Genomic DNA, 16,536 nt, shown 5'->3' with positions numbered 1-16,536 from the left:
TCGCGACTTGATGAAATTAAACCAAAATTTTCAAATTAGTCCTATAATTCATGATTTAAATTCTGGAAGTCTCGTAATCAAATTTGGATCTCTAGAACTAAAAATGAACCTTTAGATCATTACATTTATACTCAAAACGGCAAAAATCTTCCAAAAATGACCCGTTGGGCATCCGAAACACACCCGAGGCCCCCGGGACCCCGACCAATAATACCAACTAGTCCCAAAATACATTACGGACTTGCTCGAGGCCTCAAATCACATCAAACAATGCTAAAATCATGAATCAACCTCCAATCCAAGTTTTATGAACTTTAGAATTTCCAACTTCTATTTCCGATGCCGAAACCTATCAAATCATGTCCGATTGACTTCAAATTTTGCACACAAGTCCAAAATGACATAACGAAGCTAGAAAAAATCTCGGAATTCCATTCCAACCGTCGGATCAAAATTTCACCTATCAACCGGAAATCGCCAAAATACTAACTTCGCCAAAATGAACTAATTTCTTCACCGGACCTCCAAAATTAATTCCGATTGCGCTCCTCGGCCTTAAATCATCCCCCAAAACTAACCGAATCATCGAACTTCAATTCCGAGCCTCTAACTCACAAGTCAACGTCCGATTGACTTTTCCAAACTAATTCTTCCTTAAAGAGACTAATTGTCCCATTTCATACCAAACTCGATCTGAATTGACTCAAATTCACCAAGTACACATATTGAAATATGAATAAGCATTTAACGGGGAATACGGGATGAAAATACAGGAAACGACGGTTCGGGTCGTTACAATACATTAATTAGTAATCATATATATATATATATATATATATATATATATATATATATATATATATATATATATATATATATATATATATATATATATATATATATATATATATATATATATATATATATATATATATATATATATATATATATATATATATATATATATATAAATTAGGAAACATAATAAGTTTGTAATCACATTCAACAACGAAATTTTACTTTAATTGCATCACTCATTATATTCTAAGTTTGTTAATGACTCATTATTTCTAATATTAGGAGGTGTAGTTTCAAAAAATAGAATAATAAAATAAATAAAAATAAAATATATGCAATTACATGGAATCACAAGAAGTAAAGGTAGAGAAATAAAAGATAAATAATGTACAAAGAAAAATATATTTTAAAATTTCAAAAGAAATTAAAAAGTAAAAATAAAATTTAAAAACGTAAAAAATAGAAATAAAAAGTTATAAAGAAAATAAATTTACAATAAAAACAAAGAGGAAAGAAACTAAAAGGCAACCTTATAATTACACGGTATAATTACCACCAATTCTCACCTTCCCTGAGAATTGGAGAGTGTAATTACACCCCTCCAATTACACCCAATTACGTATTGACCAAGTAATTACTTGGCTAAACAAACACGTATAATTATACCTAATTACACTCAAATCCAATTCCTCGGTGACTTTCCAAACGGGCTCTTAAGATTCCATCAGCTGGGTTTGTCTTACACCGACAATCAAATAATGAGATTATACTTGAAGTTCACACGTTGTTCGACTTTGGTAAAAGCAAACAAGTAATTACTCTAGAAAAATTTCAAGAAATAAAAGTTAAGTCAATATTAGGTCCACGCTTAGGAAAGTACATATTTAGTGATGGTGGGTTTTAGTTGATCTCCAATAAAAACTTGTCAAATGAAAAGAGATTTTTCCTTTTTACTAATAATTTTGATATTTATTTATTTTTACTATTGATGTTTTAATTTAATTATAAGTTCATATACAAATTATCAATTTTATACAAAATAATGTATTAGACTTTAATCTTCCGTACTTTCTCTCCTTCTTCCATCCGGAAACTAAAGTTCTAAATTAACAGAAGAATATTTGGTCTCTTTCTCCTCAGCTTCAGTCATACCTTTATGAGAACAAAGAGCTTTGGCATCAAACAATTCTATTAGTATGTTTTTTCTTTCTTTTTATTTTCAGTTTTTTTTTTTCAATTTTAAACAATGAACGAATTATGATTATTTTTGAACGAGGGAAGATCGTTAATTTCTTTTAGTTTTGTGAAAACAATAACCAAAATAGTATTAATCAGAAGCGGGTAGATTGAATTGGAAACTATGTTAATCCATTAGTAAGCTTAGAAGCTTTGAATTCGGAAATCAAAATTTATAAAATTATTTTTTGTTTGGATTGGGTGTTGTTGCAAATGCTTGGAAATATCCTTTGAAGTTTATATCTCAATTTTGAGAGAATTCGGTGAAGATTCGAGGTAGTTTTGGTTGAAATTTTTGGTTAAAACTCGAAAAAGAATACATAAGCAAATTGTATATATTTTGTATGTCGAGTGTAGAAACGATATACAAAATATCTACTACTTATATAATTGTATATAAGTTGTATATAAATTATTGGTAAATTATAGTTTTTGATCGGATTTTGTACAAAAAATATATATTTAACTTGTAGATAAATTGTAGATTTTGACCGAATTTGTATATATTTTGTAAAAAACTTTAGTTACTTTCCGTAAATAGAAAAACTTAGACAAAACCGAGTAAATAAGTTTAAAATCTCGTATATATACGAAAAAGTCCCTGGGATAAATGTCAAATAGAGGTCCATCACAGAAGTTAATATTACCTAAGTGTGGTTTGTGACTTAACAATAATGAAAGTCACCAACTTAAGACATAAGCCTATTTAATCTATCACTCATTGACATTGTTCAGGTAAAAAGGTAAAAATCTGTCGAAGGAACCATAACAATTGTATATAAGAAACATAATTGTTATAAAATAAAAGCAATACAGTAAAATGTAAATAAGAAGAGATAGAAAGAAGGGAGAAGTGTTTTCTTCTTTCACTTTGGTGTATCTTTTCATTGCAATTACATGGCCTTTTATAAGCATAAAAAGTAAAGATGATGGACATAAAATAGGAGATTTAATCTTTAAGTTATTCACAATATGGGCATCCAATGTAGCATCCAATGTACAAACTATTCATAACACTCCCTCTTGGATGTCCATGTAAGATAATGTGCCTCATTAAGAACTTACAAAAAAAAAAAATTGGGATGTACATAGTTATTTATAATATGCATTGCTTGCTGCCTCATTAAAAACCTTACCAGAAAAATCTAGTGGGACAAAACATTGGTTAAGGAAAAGAGTGCAGCGTGTAGTTACTCGAAGACGACGCATTCCAATCTTATATATCAGCTTTTCAAATATTGATGCTGGTAATAACTTAGTGAACAGATCAGCCAAATTATCACTTGAACGAACTTGTTGTACATCTATTTCACCATTCTTCTGAAGATCATGAGTGAAAAAGAATTTCGGTGAAATGTATTTTGTTCTATCTCCTTTGATATATCCTCCTTTCAATTGAGCTATGCATGCAGCATTGTCTTCATACAATATTGTTGGAATATTCTCTTTCGAAGAAAGACCACATGTTTGCTGAATGTGTTGAGATATAGATCTCAACCAAACGCATTCTCGACTTGCTTCGTGAATGGCTATTATCTCTGCATGTTTTGAAGAAGTAGCAATCATAGTAAGTTTTGTCGAACGCCATGATATGGTTGTACCTCCACTTGTAAATAAATAGCCTGTCCGAGATCGACCTTTGTGTGGATCAGACAAATATCCTGTATCTGCATAACCAATCAATGATGGCTTGGATTTATTTGAATAAAATAAACCCATATCAATGGTCTCTTGGAGGTATCTGAATATAGTTTAATACTATTCCAGTATCTTTGTGTTAGCGAAGAACTAAATCTTGCCAATAAACTTACTGAGAAAGCTATATCTGGTCGGGAATTATTGGCAAGATACATTAATGCCCCAATTGCACTAAGATATGGTACGTCGGCACCAAGAAGCTCTTCATTATTTTCATGAGGTCAGAATGGATCTTTCTTTATATCAAGTGATCTCACAACAATCGGGGTATTCAATGGATGTGCTTTATCCATATAGAATCGCTTTAAAATCTTTTTGGTGTATGTTGATTGATGGACAAATATTTCATCTTTCATATACTCAATTTGTAGACCAAGATAAAATTTTGTCTTTCCAAGATCTTTCATTTCAAATTCTTTCTTCAAACAGTTTACTGTTTTTGGAAGCTCCCCAGGAGTTCCAATGATACTTAAATCATCAACATACACGACGATTATAACAAATTCAGATCCAGACCTTTTTATAAAGACACAAGGACAAATTGGATCATTCTTGTACCCTTCTTTCAACAGGTATTCACTCAGGCGATTGTACCACATACGACCTGATTGTTTCAATCCGTATAAAGATTTCTGAAGCTTTATTGAACAAGTTTCTCGAAAACTTTTATATGCTTCTGGCACTTTAAATCCCTCAGGTACTTTCATAAAAATTTCGTTGTCTAATGATCCATACAAATAGGCTGTAACAACATCCATTAGATGCATATCAAGTTTTTCTTGCACTGCCATATTTATGAGATACCTGAAGGTGATAGCATCCACTACAGGAGAATATGTCTCCATATAATCAATTCTAGGCCTTTGGGAAAACCCTTGTGCCACAAGTCGCGCTTTATATCTAACGACTTCATTTTTATCATTTTGTTTTCGCACAAAAACCTATTTATACCCTACTGGCTTTATGTCTTCAGGTGTTCGAACTATGGGTCTGAAGAGTTCATATTTTCCAAGTGAAGTTAACTCTGCTTGGATAGCGTCTTTCCATTTGGTCCAATCATTTCTCTGTCTACATTCATTGACAGATTTTGGTTCAAGATCCTCATCTTGTTGCATTATTTCAACAGCAATATTATTAGCAAAAATGTTATCGATAACAATATTATTTCGGTTCCATCTTTTCCCGGTTGAGACGTAACTTATTGATGTCTCTTCATTCTCATTATTTTCAGGTACCTGGACCTCTCCTAAGGTCTTATCATTTGTTACGTCTTGGGGCTCTTCTTGAGCCACTACCTCTATGTTATGTTCACTTTGATCACTTGCTCCTTTTCTTCTTCGAGGATTCTTTAGAACTAATTGGTCTACCACGTTTCAAGCATGGATTAGACTCATTTGCTTTAATTAATTTTCATGCCGGGATATCAACTCGAATTGGAGCATTAGCATCTGGAATATATGACTTAGTCACCCTTGGTAGGTCAGTGAATGCATCTGGCAATTGATTTGCAATAGTTTGTAAATGAATAATCTTTTGAACCTCTTGTTCACATTGATTTGTTCGAGGATCTAAATGAGACAGTGATAATGCATTCCAATCTATCTTCTATTTCAGCTGCTTATTTTCTCCCCCTAATATTGGATATACTGATTCATCAAAATGGCAATCAGAAAATCTTGCCGTAAATAAATCTCCAGTCATCGGCTTTAGATATTATATAATAGAAGGAGATTCATATCCAACATATATCCCCAACCTTCTTTGAGGACCCATCTTTGTGCGTTGTGGTGGAGCAATTGGAACATATATCGCACAAACAAAGATCCTAAGATGGGATATATTTGGCTCCTGACCAAAAGCCAATTGCAATGGGGAGACTTTATGATAACTTGTGGGCCTTATCCGCACAAGTGCTGCTGCGTGCAAAATAGCATGACCCCATACTGAAATGGGAAGTTTTGTTCTCATAAGCATTGGTCTAGCAATTAATTGGAGGCGTTTGATCAATGATTCTGCTAGACCATTTTGTGTATGAACATGAGCAACCGGATGCTCAATTGTTATCCCAGTTGAAATACAATAATCATTAAAGGCTTGGGATGTAAACTCACCAGCATTATCAAGACGAATTATCTTAATTGCATAATCTGGAAATTGTGCTCTTAGCTTTATTATTTGATCCAACAATCTCGCAAATGCCATATTGCGAGTTGATAGTAAGCACATATGTGACCATCTTGTAGATGCATCTACCAAAACTATATAATATTTGAATGGTTCACATGGAGGTGATGGGCCCACATATATCATCATGTATACGTTTCAGAAATGCAGGGGATTCTATCCTAACTTTAATAGTTGATGGTCTAATAATTAATTTTCCTTGAGAACATGCAGAACAAGAGAATTCCTTAAATTGAAGAATCTTCTGATTCTTCATTGCATGTCCATGTGAATTCTCAATTATTTTACGCATCATATTAGAACCAGGATGGCCAACCGGTCATGCCAAATAATAAAATTATCTTGATTAGTAAACTTCTCGTTTACTACGACATGTGTTTCAATCCTGCTAATACTTGTGTAGTATAAGCCGGAGGAAAGAGCAGGTAACATTTCAAGCACATATTTCTTACCGGACATTATTGTAGTAATATAAAGATATTCAATCTTTTCATCATTTGTAGTCTCAATATGATAGCCATTTTGGCGAATATCTTTGAAACTTAATAAGTTTCTTTGAGATTTACTACAATATAGTGCTTCATCAATAGCCAAATTTGTTCCTCCTGGTAGTAATAAATTGGCTCTTCCAGAACCTTCAATTAATCTTGTACTACCGGATATTGTATTAACATTCGCTTCTTTCATTACCAAATAAGAGAAATATCTCTTATCTTTTAAAATAGTGTGTGTTGTAGCACTATCCAGAAGACATATATCATCTTTATTAATCTTGAGTCCAATTGAAGACTAGGGAATTTTCATATTCTTCATAAAAAAAGATAAATAATACATCATAAGAAATATGAAAGACAAGCAGAAAAAAACATTAAGAAATACATTAGGAATGTAGAAACTAGCAACACGTGATGCATTAGGAAAATACACTCAAGAAAAATAAACTAGTTGCAAACATAAAAATAACAACTTTTATAGCTTCATTCCCCAGTAAGATGATTAGTTCTTCAGTCAATATCCTCAAAGAAGTTTTCACCTTCTAAATGAGTAATATTTGTTAGGCCTTCAAAATCATTATCTTTATATGCAAGATGTGCCTTAGAATCATATTTGTTTGAGGGACCTGCCTCATCATCATTATTTTGAAAGGTCAAGTGTGCCTCCACATTATTTTCTTTTTTCCTGAGGGAGGCTTGATAAAGTTTGACAAAATGTTCTGGCGTATGACAAATGCGTGCCCAATGACCTCTCATACCACATCGGTGACACATACTAGTTTTACCTTTTGAATGATTAATTTGAGAACCCTTATTGTTCTCCAATTTATTTCCACCATAATGACGATAATTGTTTCGCTCCCTGCCACGTCCACGTTTACGACCATGTCCACGACCACGGTAATTATTTTGTTTTCTTTCAAACTTATCATATGCTGCTACAACATTCACTTCCGGAAATGGAGCTGGCCCAATGGGACGGATTTCATGATTTTTCATTAATAGAGTATTATTCTGCTCTGCCACAAGTAGGCATGTGATTAACTCAGAATATTTCTTAAAACCCTTTTCACGGTATTGTTGTTGTAGCACCACATTTGAAGCGTGAAAAGTAGAAAATGTTTTTTTCAATAAGTCCTCATTTGTGATAGTGTCTCCGCATAATTTTAATAGAGAACTTACTTTAAAGATAGTAGAATTATACTCACTTATGGTTTTAAAGTCTTGCAACCTTAAATGTATCCACTCATACCGAGCTTTCGGTAATACCGTAAGTTTTAGGTGGTCATACCAATCTTTCAAATTAATCCATAATTCAAGTGGATCTTTTACAGTTAAATATTCAGTTTTTAACCCTTCATGTAGATGATGACGAAGGAAAATTATGGCCTTCGCTTTATGCTGATTTGATGCTTCATTTCCTTGTATAATAATATTTCCAAGACCTTTAGCGTCAAGGTGAATTTCAGCATCAAGGACCCATGATAAATAGTTCCTCCCGGTGATGTCAAGTGCCACAAATTCAAGTTTTGATAAATTTGGCATAGTGAAAACTATCATAAAAGATGAATAAGTTAGAGAAATAATTATAATAATAAACAATTAATGAAAACAAAACGATTAAAGTAAAAGAAATGAAAATAGAGCTATATCATGTTAACAATCTACTATTTCATTTTATTCTTGCCATAAAGTAGAAATTACATACTTGTTTCATTTCACTTTATATTATTGATATATATGTGTTAATAGAATTGAACGTGACTAACATTATTTATATGTTCCAATAAATATAAAGTAATTAAACTATAAAATTATTGCTTGTCAATTCATTTCTCACAGTTCTTCAAAATGCCTTAAAGATATGTTTTGATCCAGGGAGTCCATGAATATTATAAGTATGACATTAGTGCATAGCTAGTTTGATGACTTTGAGGTCCTCTAAGAGTTGAGCACAGAAGGAAATAGTTATTTTATTACTGCAATGTACTTAAACTATTTAAGATGCCCAAGCACACAAGTAATCTGCAAACAGTGAGCATATGGTATGTATCATTAATAAATAAAATGATTATAATGATACATACCTTAATAAAATGTGGCTCAACTTAGCGGGAGTTAAGAATAAAATTAGAGCTTCGTGCTGATAACGTGTTATAAAATAAAAGCAATGTAGTAAAATGTAAATAAGAAGAGATAGAAAGAAGGGAGAAGTGTTTTCTTCTTTCACTTTGGCATATCTTTCCATTGCAATTACATGGCCTTTTATAGGCATAAAAAGTAAAGATAATGGACATAAAGTAGGAGATTTAATCTTTAAGTTATTCACAATATGGGCATCCAATATAGCATCCAATGTACAAACTATTCATAACAATAACCTATATTTTGGAGATGGGCATTAATTGTGTCATAATTTTTCTTTTTGTTTATCTAACCATAATCTTACACCTTATCCCACTTTTAAACTTGGTTTACAATTGTTAAGTGTGCACAAATATGTATAAGATAAGAGCTGTCATAATAGTATATTCTTTAATTTTTATCATAATTACATAAATTGGGACAACAACAATAACATCCCAGTATAATCCCACAAGTAGGGTCTGGGGAGGGTAATATGTACACAGACCTTACCCCTACCACGAGGGGCAGAGAGGTTGTTTCCAGGAGACCCTCGGCTCAAGAAAGCAACAAGAGACGATATATTAGTACTATCAATAGACTCATAATAAAATAACATAAAATATATAACATAAAATAACAGCAATATAAGAAATACGAAAAAGATGGAAGGTATACTAATATCCAACAGATAAAGCCCTGCATCAGTAGCTGATCAGTAGCATCCTAAGACTAACTCCTAACTGGCTAGTCTTACTCTAGTGCGCTGTAAAAATATTCACAACTTCCCCCTAACCTACAACCTTAATGCTCGACCTCCACAATTCCCTGTCAAGGGTCATGTCCCCAGTAATCCTAAGTCGTGTCATGTCCTGCCTGATCACCTCTTCCCAATACTTCTTAGGTCTCCCTCTACCTCTCCTCGTGCCCACCACAACCAGTCAATCACACTTCCTCACTGGTGCATCAGTGCTCCTCCTCAGAATGTGCCCGAACCATCTGAGTCTTTCTTCCCGCATCTTGTCCTCCATGGGGGCCACGCCTACCTTCTCTCGAATATCTTCATTCCTAATCTTATCCATCATCGTATGCCCGCACATCCACCCCAACATCCTCATCTCTGCTACTTTCATCTTCTGGATGTGTGCGTTCTTAACCGGCCAACACTCGGTCCCATACAACATAGCAGGCCTAACCACTGCTCTATAAAACTTACCTTTTAGTAACGGTGTCATTTTCTTGTCACACAAGACTCTCGTCGCTAACCTCCACTTCATCCACCCCACCCCTATACAGTGTGTGACATCCTCGTCGATCTCCCCGATCCCCTGAATAACTGACCCAAGGTACTTGAAACTACCCCTCTTAGGGATGACTTGAGAGTCAAGCCTCACTTCCACTCCTGCTTCCGTCGGCTCGGCCCCAAATTTGCACTCGAGGTATTCCGTCTTCGGTCAGCTCAACCTGAAACCTTTAGACTCAAGGGCATGTCTCCAAACCTCTAGCCTCTCGTTGACACCGCGTCGTGTCTCGTCAATTAGGACTATGTCATCAGCAAATAGCATGCACCATGGCACCTCCCCTTGAATATGATGAGTTATGGCATCCATCATCAGGCAAATAGGAAAGGGCTGAACGCAGACCCTTGATACAACCCCGTAACAACCGAAAAATGCTCGGAGTCACCTCCTACCGTCCTAACCCGATCTTAGCTCCATCATACATGTCTTTAATCACCATAATGTAGGCAACCGGGACCCCTTTAACCTCTAAGCATCTCCATAAGACCTCCCTTGGAACCTTGTCGTACGTTTTCTCTAGATCGATAAACACCATGTGGAGATCCTTCTTCTTATCCTTGTATTATTCCACACATCCTCCTAATAAGGTGGATAGCTTCTGTGGTAGATCACCCCGGCATGAACCCAAACTGGTTATCTGAAATAGAGATCGTCATTTGCACTCTCATTTCTACCACTCTCTCCCAGACTTTCATGGTATGACTCAGTAATTTGATACCCCTATAGCTGTTACAGCTCTGGATATCGCCTTTGTTCTTTTACAGCGGAACCATTATACTCCACATCCACTCTTCAGGCATCCTATTAGTCTTGAATATAATATTAAACAACCCAGTAAGTCATTCCAAGCCTGCTCTACCCACACACCTCCAAAGTTCAATCGGAATTTCGTCTGGCCCGGTAGCTCTACCCCTCCTCATCTTACGCATTGCCTCCATGACCTCATCGACCTCAATGGCCCTACAATAACTCAATTCATGGGGGCTGTCAGCATTCCTCAATTCACCTAGTACAATATCCTGATCCCCTTTTTCATTTAGAAGTTTATGAAAATAGGTTTGCCATCTCTTCTTAATCTGGTCATCCCCCATCAAAACTTTGCCGTCATCATCTTTTATGCACCTCACTTGGTCCAGATCCCTAGCCATCCTCTCTCTCACCTTAGCGAGTCGGAATAACTTCTTCTCCCCTCCTTTGTTCCCTAGTTCCTCATACAGATGAGCAAAAGCTCCTTTGCCGTCATCATCTTTTATGCACCTCACTTGGTCCAGATCCCTAGCCATCCTCTCTCTCACCTTAGCGAGTCGGAATAACTTCTTCTCCCCTCCTTTGTTCCCTAGTTCCTCATACAGATGAGCAAAAGCTGTCGTCTTAGCCTCCGTTACTGCCATCTTCGCCTCCTTCCTAGCTACCTTATACCTCTCACCGTTCGCTCTCTTCTCCTCCTCTCCAGTGCTCCCTACGAACTGCAGGTACGCCGCCTTCTTCGCTTCCACTTTACCTTGGACAACTGCATTCCACCACCAGTCTCATTTGTGGCCACCGGTGCGGCCTGAAGATATCCCTAACACCTCTCTCACCGCCTTCCTTATATAGTCAGCCGTCGTCGACCATATAGTGTTTGCGTCCCCACTACTTCTCCAAGCTCCCATTGTCGATAACCTTCCTTCCAACTCCTGAGCTTTATCCTTAGTCAAAGCGTCCCACCTAATCCTCGGACGGCCTCGTACTGATCTCTTCTTCCTCCTTATCATAATACCAATGTCCATCACCAAAAGCCTATGTTGCGTTGCAAGGGTCTCACCTGGGATAACTTTGCAATCCTCGCACAACCTTCTGTTGCATCTCCTGAGGAGGAGATAGTCAATCTGAGTCTTCGCCACCAAACTTTGTAAGTAACCAAATGCTCTTCCCGCTTCGGAAAACTTAAGTTTGCAATCATTAGATCGAATGCCTTGGCAAAGTCCAACAGCGAAGTGCCCCCTCCGTTCCGCTCCCCAAAACCAAATCCGCCATGCACCTCAGTATAACCATCTGCAGACGACCCAATATGACCATTGAAATCTCCTCCTATGAATAACCTCTCGGAAGGCGGAATACTACGAACGATGTTATCCAACCCCTCCCAAAAGTGCCTTTTAATCTGCTCATCCAAGCCTACTTGCGGCACGTACGCGCTAACGACATTTAAAGTACACTTACCCACCACCAATTTAATAGTCATTAGTCTATCATTCACCCGCCTGACCTCTACTACTGATTCTTTAAAATGGCTATCTACCATGATACCCACTCCATTCTTACCCCTCAGGACTCCAGAGTACCATAACTTATACCCATCTACATTTTTCGCCCTCGATCCAATCCACCTAGTCTCCTGGACACACGCTATATTAATCTTCCTCTTCTGAAGTATCTTCGCCAACTCTATAGACTTACTCGTTAGCGAACCTATATTCCATGACCCGATTCTCAACCTATAGGCTCTCTTGCCCCATCTACCTCCCCTACCTCCCGTCCCACACCCATACCCTGGCCCCACACTCTGCCCCACCCGAGGACATGCCCTTAATCTATCATCCCAGACTGCAGCCACTACACCTATGACAAATCTAAAGAAGACTCACTAGTGCACAACGGACAATGAACCAAACTAGAAGGAAACGAATGACTGCAAGTACACTAGTTGAATGATTGAGCTATTGTGAACTAAAGTAACATCAATTTAGCTAACACCAAAAGGGAAATAGTAGAACGGGAGGTACCAACTTTTAAGAACCAAACATGTGTTGATTTGTTGTACTCGATGTAGTTGTACACTCAGCGCCGCTTCCCACTACCCGTTGCGGACGCTCGTCCAGGTTGCTCTCCTTTGCTAGTGCTTGTGCGCCCAACTTGTCTCCAACAACTTCGAGAATTTCCCTGAAAACACAGAAAATACCTCTACCCAAGAACCAAAAAGGGCTGTCACCGCTACCACTGGTGTAGCCCTGACAGTAGTAGGGGAAATATAGGGAAAAAACGGAGAGCTACACAAAATTCACCAAGTTCTACCGTGGTACAACAAAATGAACAAGTAAAAGTTGAATCTTAGCGTAGTTTAATAAAACTCAACTAATTAGAAATTTTGAATCTTAGCGTAGTTTCACAAATAAAAGTTGAATCTTGAGTTAAAAATTAGTACACAACAAAATTGAAAACGGCTAAACAGATGTAAATCGAAACCTTTACAAAATTTTTTGGGAAAAGTAAATATAAATTGTAAAACGTTAAATCTAAGGCTACCAGTCAACAAAAGTTTGGAATCTAATATCAAATCTAAAAAAAAAATTTAATCAACGGAGGAGAATCAGTTCCAAAAGAACAGATCTTAGAAAAACTTGAAAAAGAACAATCTTTAGAAAAGTCTTGAAACGGACAGATGTTTAGAAAACTTGAAAAGAACAGATCTTTAGAAAAACTTGAGGGGTGTGAAATTTGTGAGGAAAATTCCCTTTTCCTAGAGAAATGCTATATAATTAATTTTATCCTATTAAAATTGAACAGAAAGCACTAAACTTTTCAGCTCAAACCAATACTTACCAGTATGAACTGTAGGATCCAACACTAGAGATTGCGGCAAAAGAAAAAATTGCAGTTGAGTCAGGTAGTTACCGGTTGTACGCCGGCGCTGATAGTGATAGGGGGTTGGGGGGAGCTGAAAGAGTAATTCACAACCCGGAATAAATATTACTAGTAGTCATAACAAATTATACTAACTAGGACGAAAAGAGTAATTAAGAGCCCGTTTGGATTAGCTCATTGTAAACGGGGGAGAAATTCAAAAATAGCCAGATTTACAACGGGTCGTTCAAAAATAGCCCAGTTTCAAAAGTAATCGAAATTTAGCCACTTTTCATGTAAAGATAAATATGAGCGAAAACACTATTCAAAACTCGAAAAATACATCAGTTTATTATACTGGAGTTCCAGCATAAGTATGCTTGAACTCCAGCATATTATACTGGAGTTCCAGGATAAGTATGCTGGAACTTCAGCATAATATGATGGAGTTTCAGCATAAGTACACTAGAACTCCAGCATAATATACTGGAGTTCCAGCAAGTATAATTGTCCAGTATAATATACTGGAGTTTGGAGAACCGGTGCTCCAGTCTCCAGTATATTATACTGGAGTCAGCAAAATATATCGGTCCAGCATAATATGCTGGAGCTCATACACAGGTGCACCGAACTCCAGTATATTATGCTGGACCGGTCTCTGTTGCAGCAAAATAGTGGCTATTTTTTATTGACTTCGTAAACGCTGGCTATTTTTGAATGACCAGTACGAAAACTGGCTATACCGTGCTATTTTTACTGTAAACTGCTGATAAGCTTGAAATGCTGAAACCGATTTTTTAATTAAGTATTTACGTGTTTGGATAGACGTGCTGAAACTGATAATAAGCAATTAATGTGTTTGGCAAAAAAGGCTGATAAGTTGTTCTTTTATTAAAATAATTAAAATACCCTTAATTGTTTTTTATAAAAGATTATAAATTAAAAAGTTTCTTAAAGAAAAGGATGAACAACGAATATGGAACAAAGAGAAAGTCAAAAAATTTATTTTGAGAAAAATATTTTGTGAATTAAAAAATATTATTAAGGATAAACTAGTAAAAGTCGTGGTCAAACGAAAAGTGCTTATAAGCTGAAAACATAAGTTGGGGGTGATCAACTTATGACTTATGACTGATTTTAGCTTATAAACATTTGACTTATAAGCACTTGAGGTGTTTACCAAACACGTAGATAAGTCAAAACGTGCTTATAAACCAATTTGACCAGCTTATAAGCTTAGCCAAACATCCTCAAATACTAGGCCGAATCACGAGAAATAGATCTTCTTTTTCTTAATACCTATTCGGAGCTAGCTCTACCCGACTACTTTTGATATTTGTTGGGTAGGACCTCATAAAAGAAAAATACTTTCTAAATATTAGAATTTAAAAATTTCTTGAAATCTCATATATCCTAATCCCACAACCACACTACTAGCATATTTGGCGAAGCTTCTAAAATTTGTTTATTTTGATAAGTGTTTTTTCTAAAAGTACTTTTAGTGAGAATCGGTTCGTATTTGGCTAATTGATTTGAAAAATACTTTTGAGCAGTAATTAGTGGTTGGCCAAGCTTTTGAAAACTACTTCTAAGTGTATTTTCTCAAAAGTGCTTCTAGAAAAGTACTTTTGGAGAGAAGCTATATTATTCTGCTTCTCAAAAATTATTTCTGTTTCTTCTCAAAAGCACTTTTTTTCCTTTAAAAGCTTGATCAAATACCTTAATTTTTAGCCAAAAAAAACTTGGCCAAAAAATCTCAGTTGATCCTGTTGATAAGGTTCCGTACTTCCCTTTGAAGAAGCCTCTTGGCTAGTTTTGCATTTCAAAAAGGCTAATATGGACAACGACTCAAATATTTTATGTAGCAAAAAGAAGATAAGACGCGAGAAAGTTACATCTTGAGTGGAACAATAAGTCCAAAAATAATAATTGAGATGACAAACCACAAAAAAAAAAAAAAAAAGATCACCGAAAGCTCTGGGAGATTAATAAGTTTATTTTTATCTTTAACGACAGGTTTCAAATTCTAGTTCTGAGTTTCAATCGTCTTCCATAAAGTCCTCAAGTATAATTTCTCTGTACGAATCCGTATTATTCAGGTCCTAAAATAGATATCGAGTATCAAGTGGGAAACCAAAAGAATGGAACCCAAACTATAGGGTTTGATACATGGCTAGCTATCAGAAACTAGTGGACCATTTTTAATTAGCGTCCTATTAAGAATGCGAGTAAATCCATTGTGTTTTTATTCTAATTAAAAGGAATCCACACAGATGTAATCCACAAATGCAAATTGGTAGTAGTATCAATCTTGTGTCGAATCGATGATGACTAGAGTAATTGTGTCCTCCATTTCATTCTCAAATCTCATCATATAATTTTGTCTTCTCTTGTTTTCTTCACGCAAGAACCTGGACTATTTGAAAATTAAAAAAAAAAAGGAAAAAAAATCATATGTTAAGACCTCTATCCTTTACGTGATTTATTTAATATGAATATTTTTCATATTTTTTTCCAAGTCCGACAGATTTTATCCCATTTAAAATATCATGATGTTAAATAAGTAAGAAAGAAGTAGATATTGTAAGTGTAAAATAAGTATTTAAAAAATTCAATCGACATGTGCGGGGTAGAATGTCAATATCTCAATTGAGGAGAAAGTTTAATTTTTAAAGCAAAATTGGGGGATATAAATGATTTTCACCCTAATAAAAAATATTAATTGGGTCCTAAATATTACTGGACAAAGTTTAAGTGTCTCGAATATTATTATTAATCAAATATGATTCAGTAGTGATCTGCATGCTTAGTTTACATCTTATCATAATCATATCAAATTCAATGTATATCCAGAAACCTAATAATAGACTATGAAAAGAAAGATTCATAGAGTTGAAAAGTTGTAGCGTAAAAGGAAAGCAAATTGAGTTCGTATAGCAACCAAGATTTTTAAAAATATTGCTTAATGTAAAAGTATGCTTGACATTGTTTTGAGCTAAAAAGCTGAAACATGTGCCTCAAATTCAACCATAATCCTCAAGCGCGATGCAAAATACTTAAAATCTAATCTTGCACCATGAGAAAAATGGTAATGAAAT

At 35.4% G+C, this 16,536-nt stretch overlaps 1 protein-coding gene across 1 annotated transcript; it reads right to left on the bottom strand.

Annotated features, from left to right (window-relative positions):
• Positions 1-6,778: 6,778 nt before the first annotated feature.
• Positions 6,779-13,559, bottom strand: LOC142174835 (uncharacterized). Its single transcript, XM_075241160.1, has 2 exons — positions 12,605-13,559; positions 6,779-7,963 (listed from the first exon to the last, which is right to left on the bottom strand). Exon 2 carries the CDS (start codon positions 7,953-7,955, stop codon positions 6,921-6,923), a length of 1,035 nt encoding a protein of 344 aa, XP_075097261.1. The 5' UTR covers positions 7,956-7,963; positions 12,605-13,559; the 3' UTR covers positions 6,779-6,920.
• Between the last annotated feature and the right edge of the window lie 2,977 nt (positions 13,560-16,536).

Source organism: Nicotiana tabacum, chromosome 20, assembly GCF_000715075.1.
Source record: "Nicotiana tabacum cultivar K326 chromosome 20, ASM71507v2, whole genome shotgun sequence".
Lineage (NCBI taxonomy): Eukaryota > Viridiplantae > Streptophyta > Magnoliopsida > Solanales > Solanaceae > Nicotiana > Nicotiana tabacum.
The sequence above is the reverse complement of the archived record's forward strand: the minus strand, read 5'-3'. Positions and strand labels throughout refer to the sequence as shown.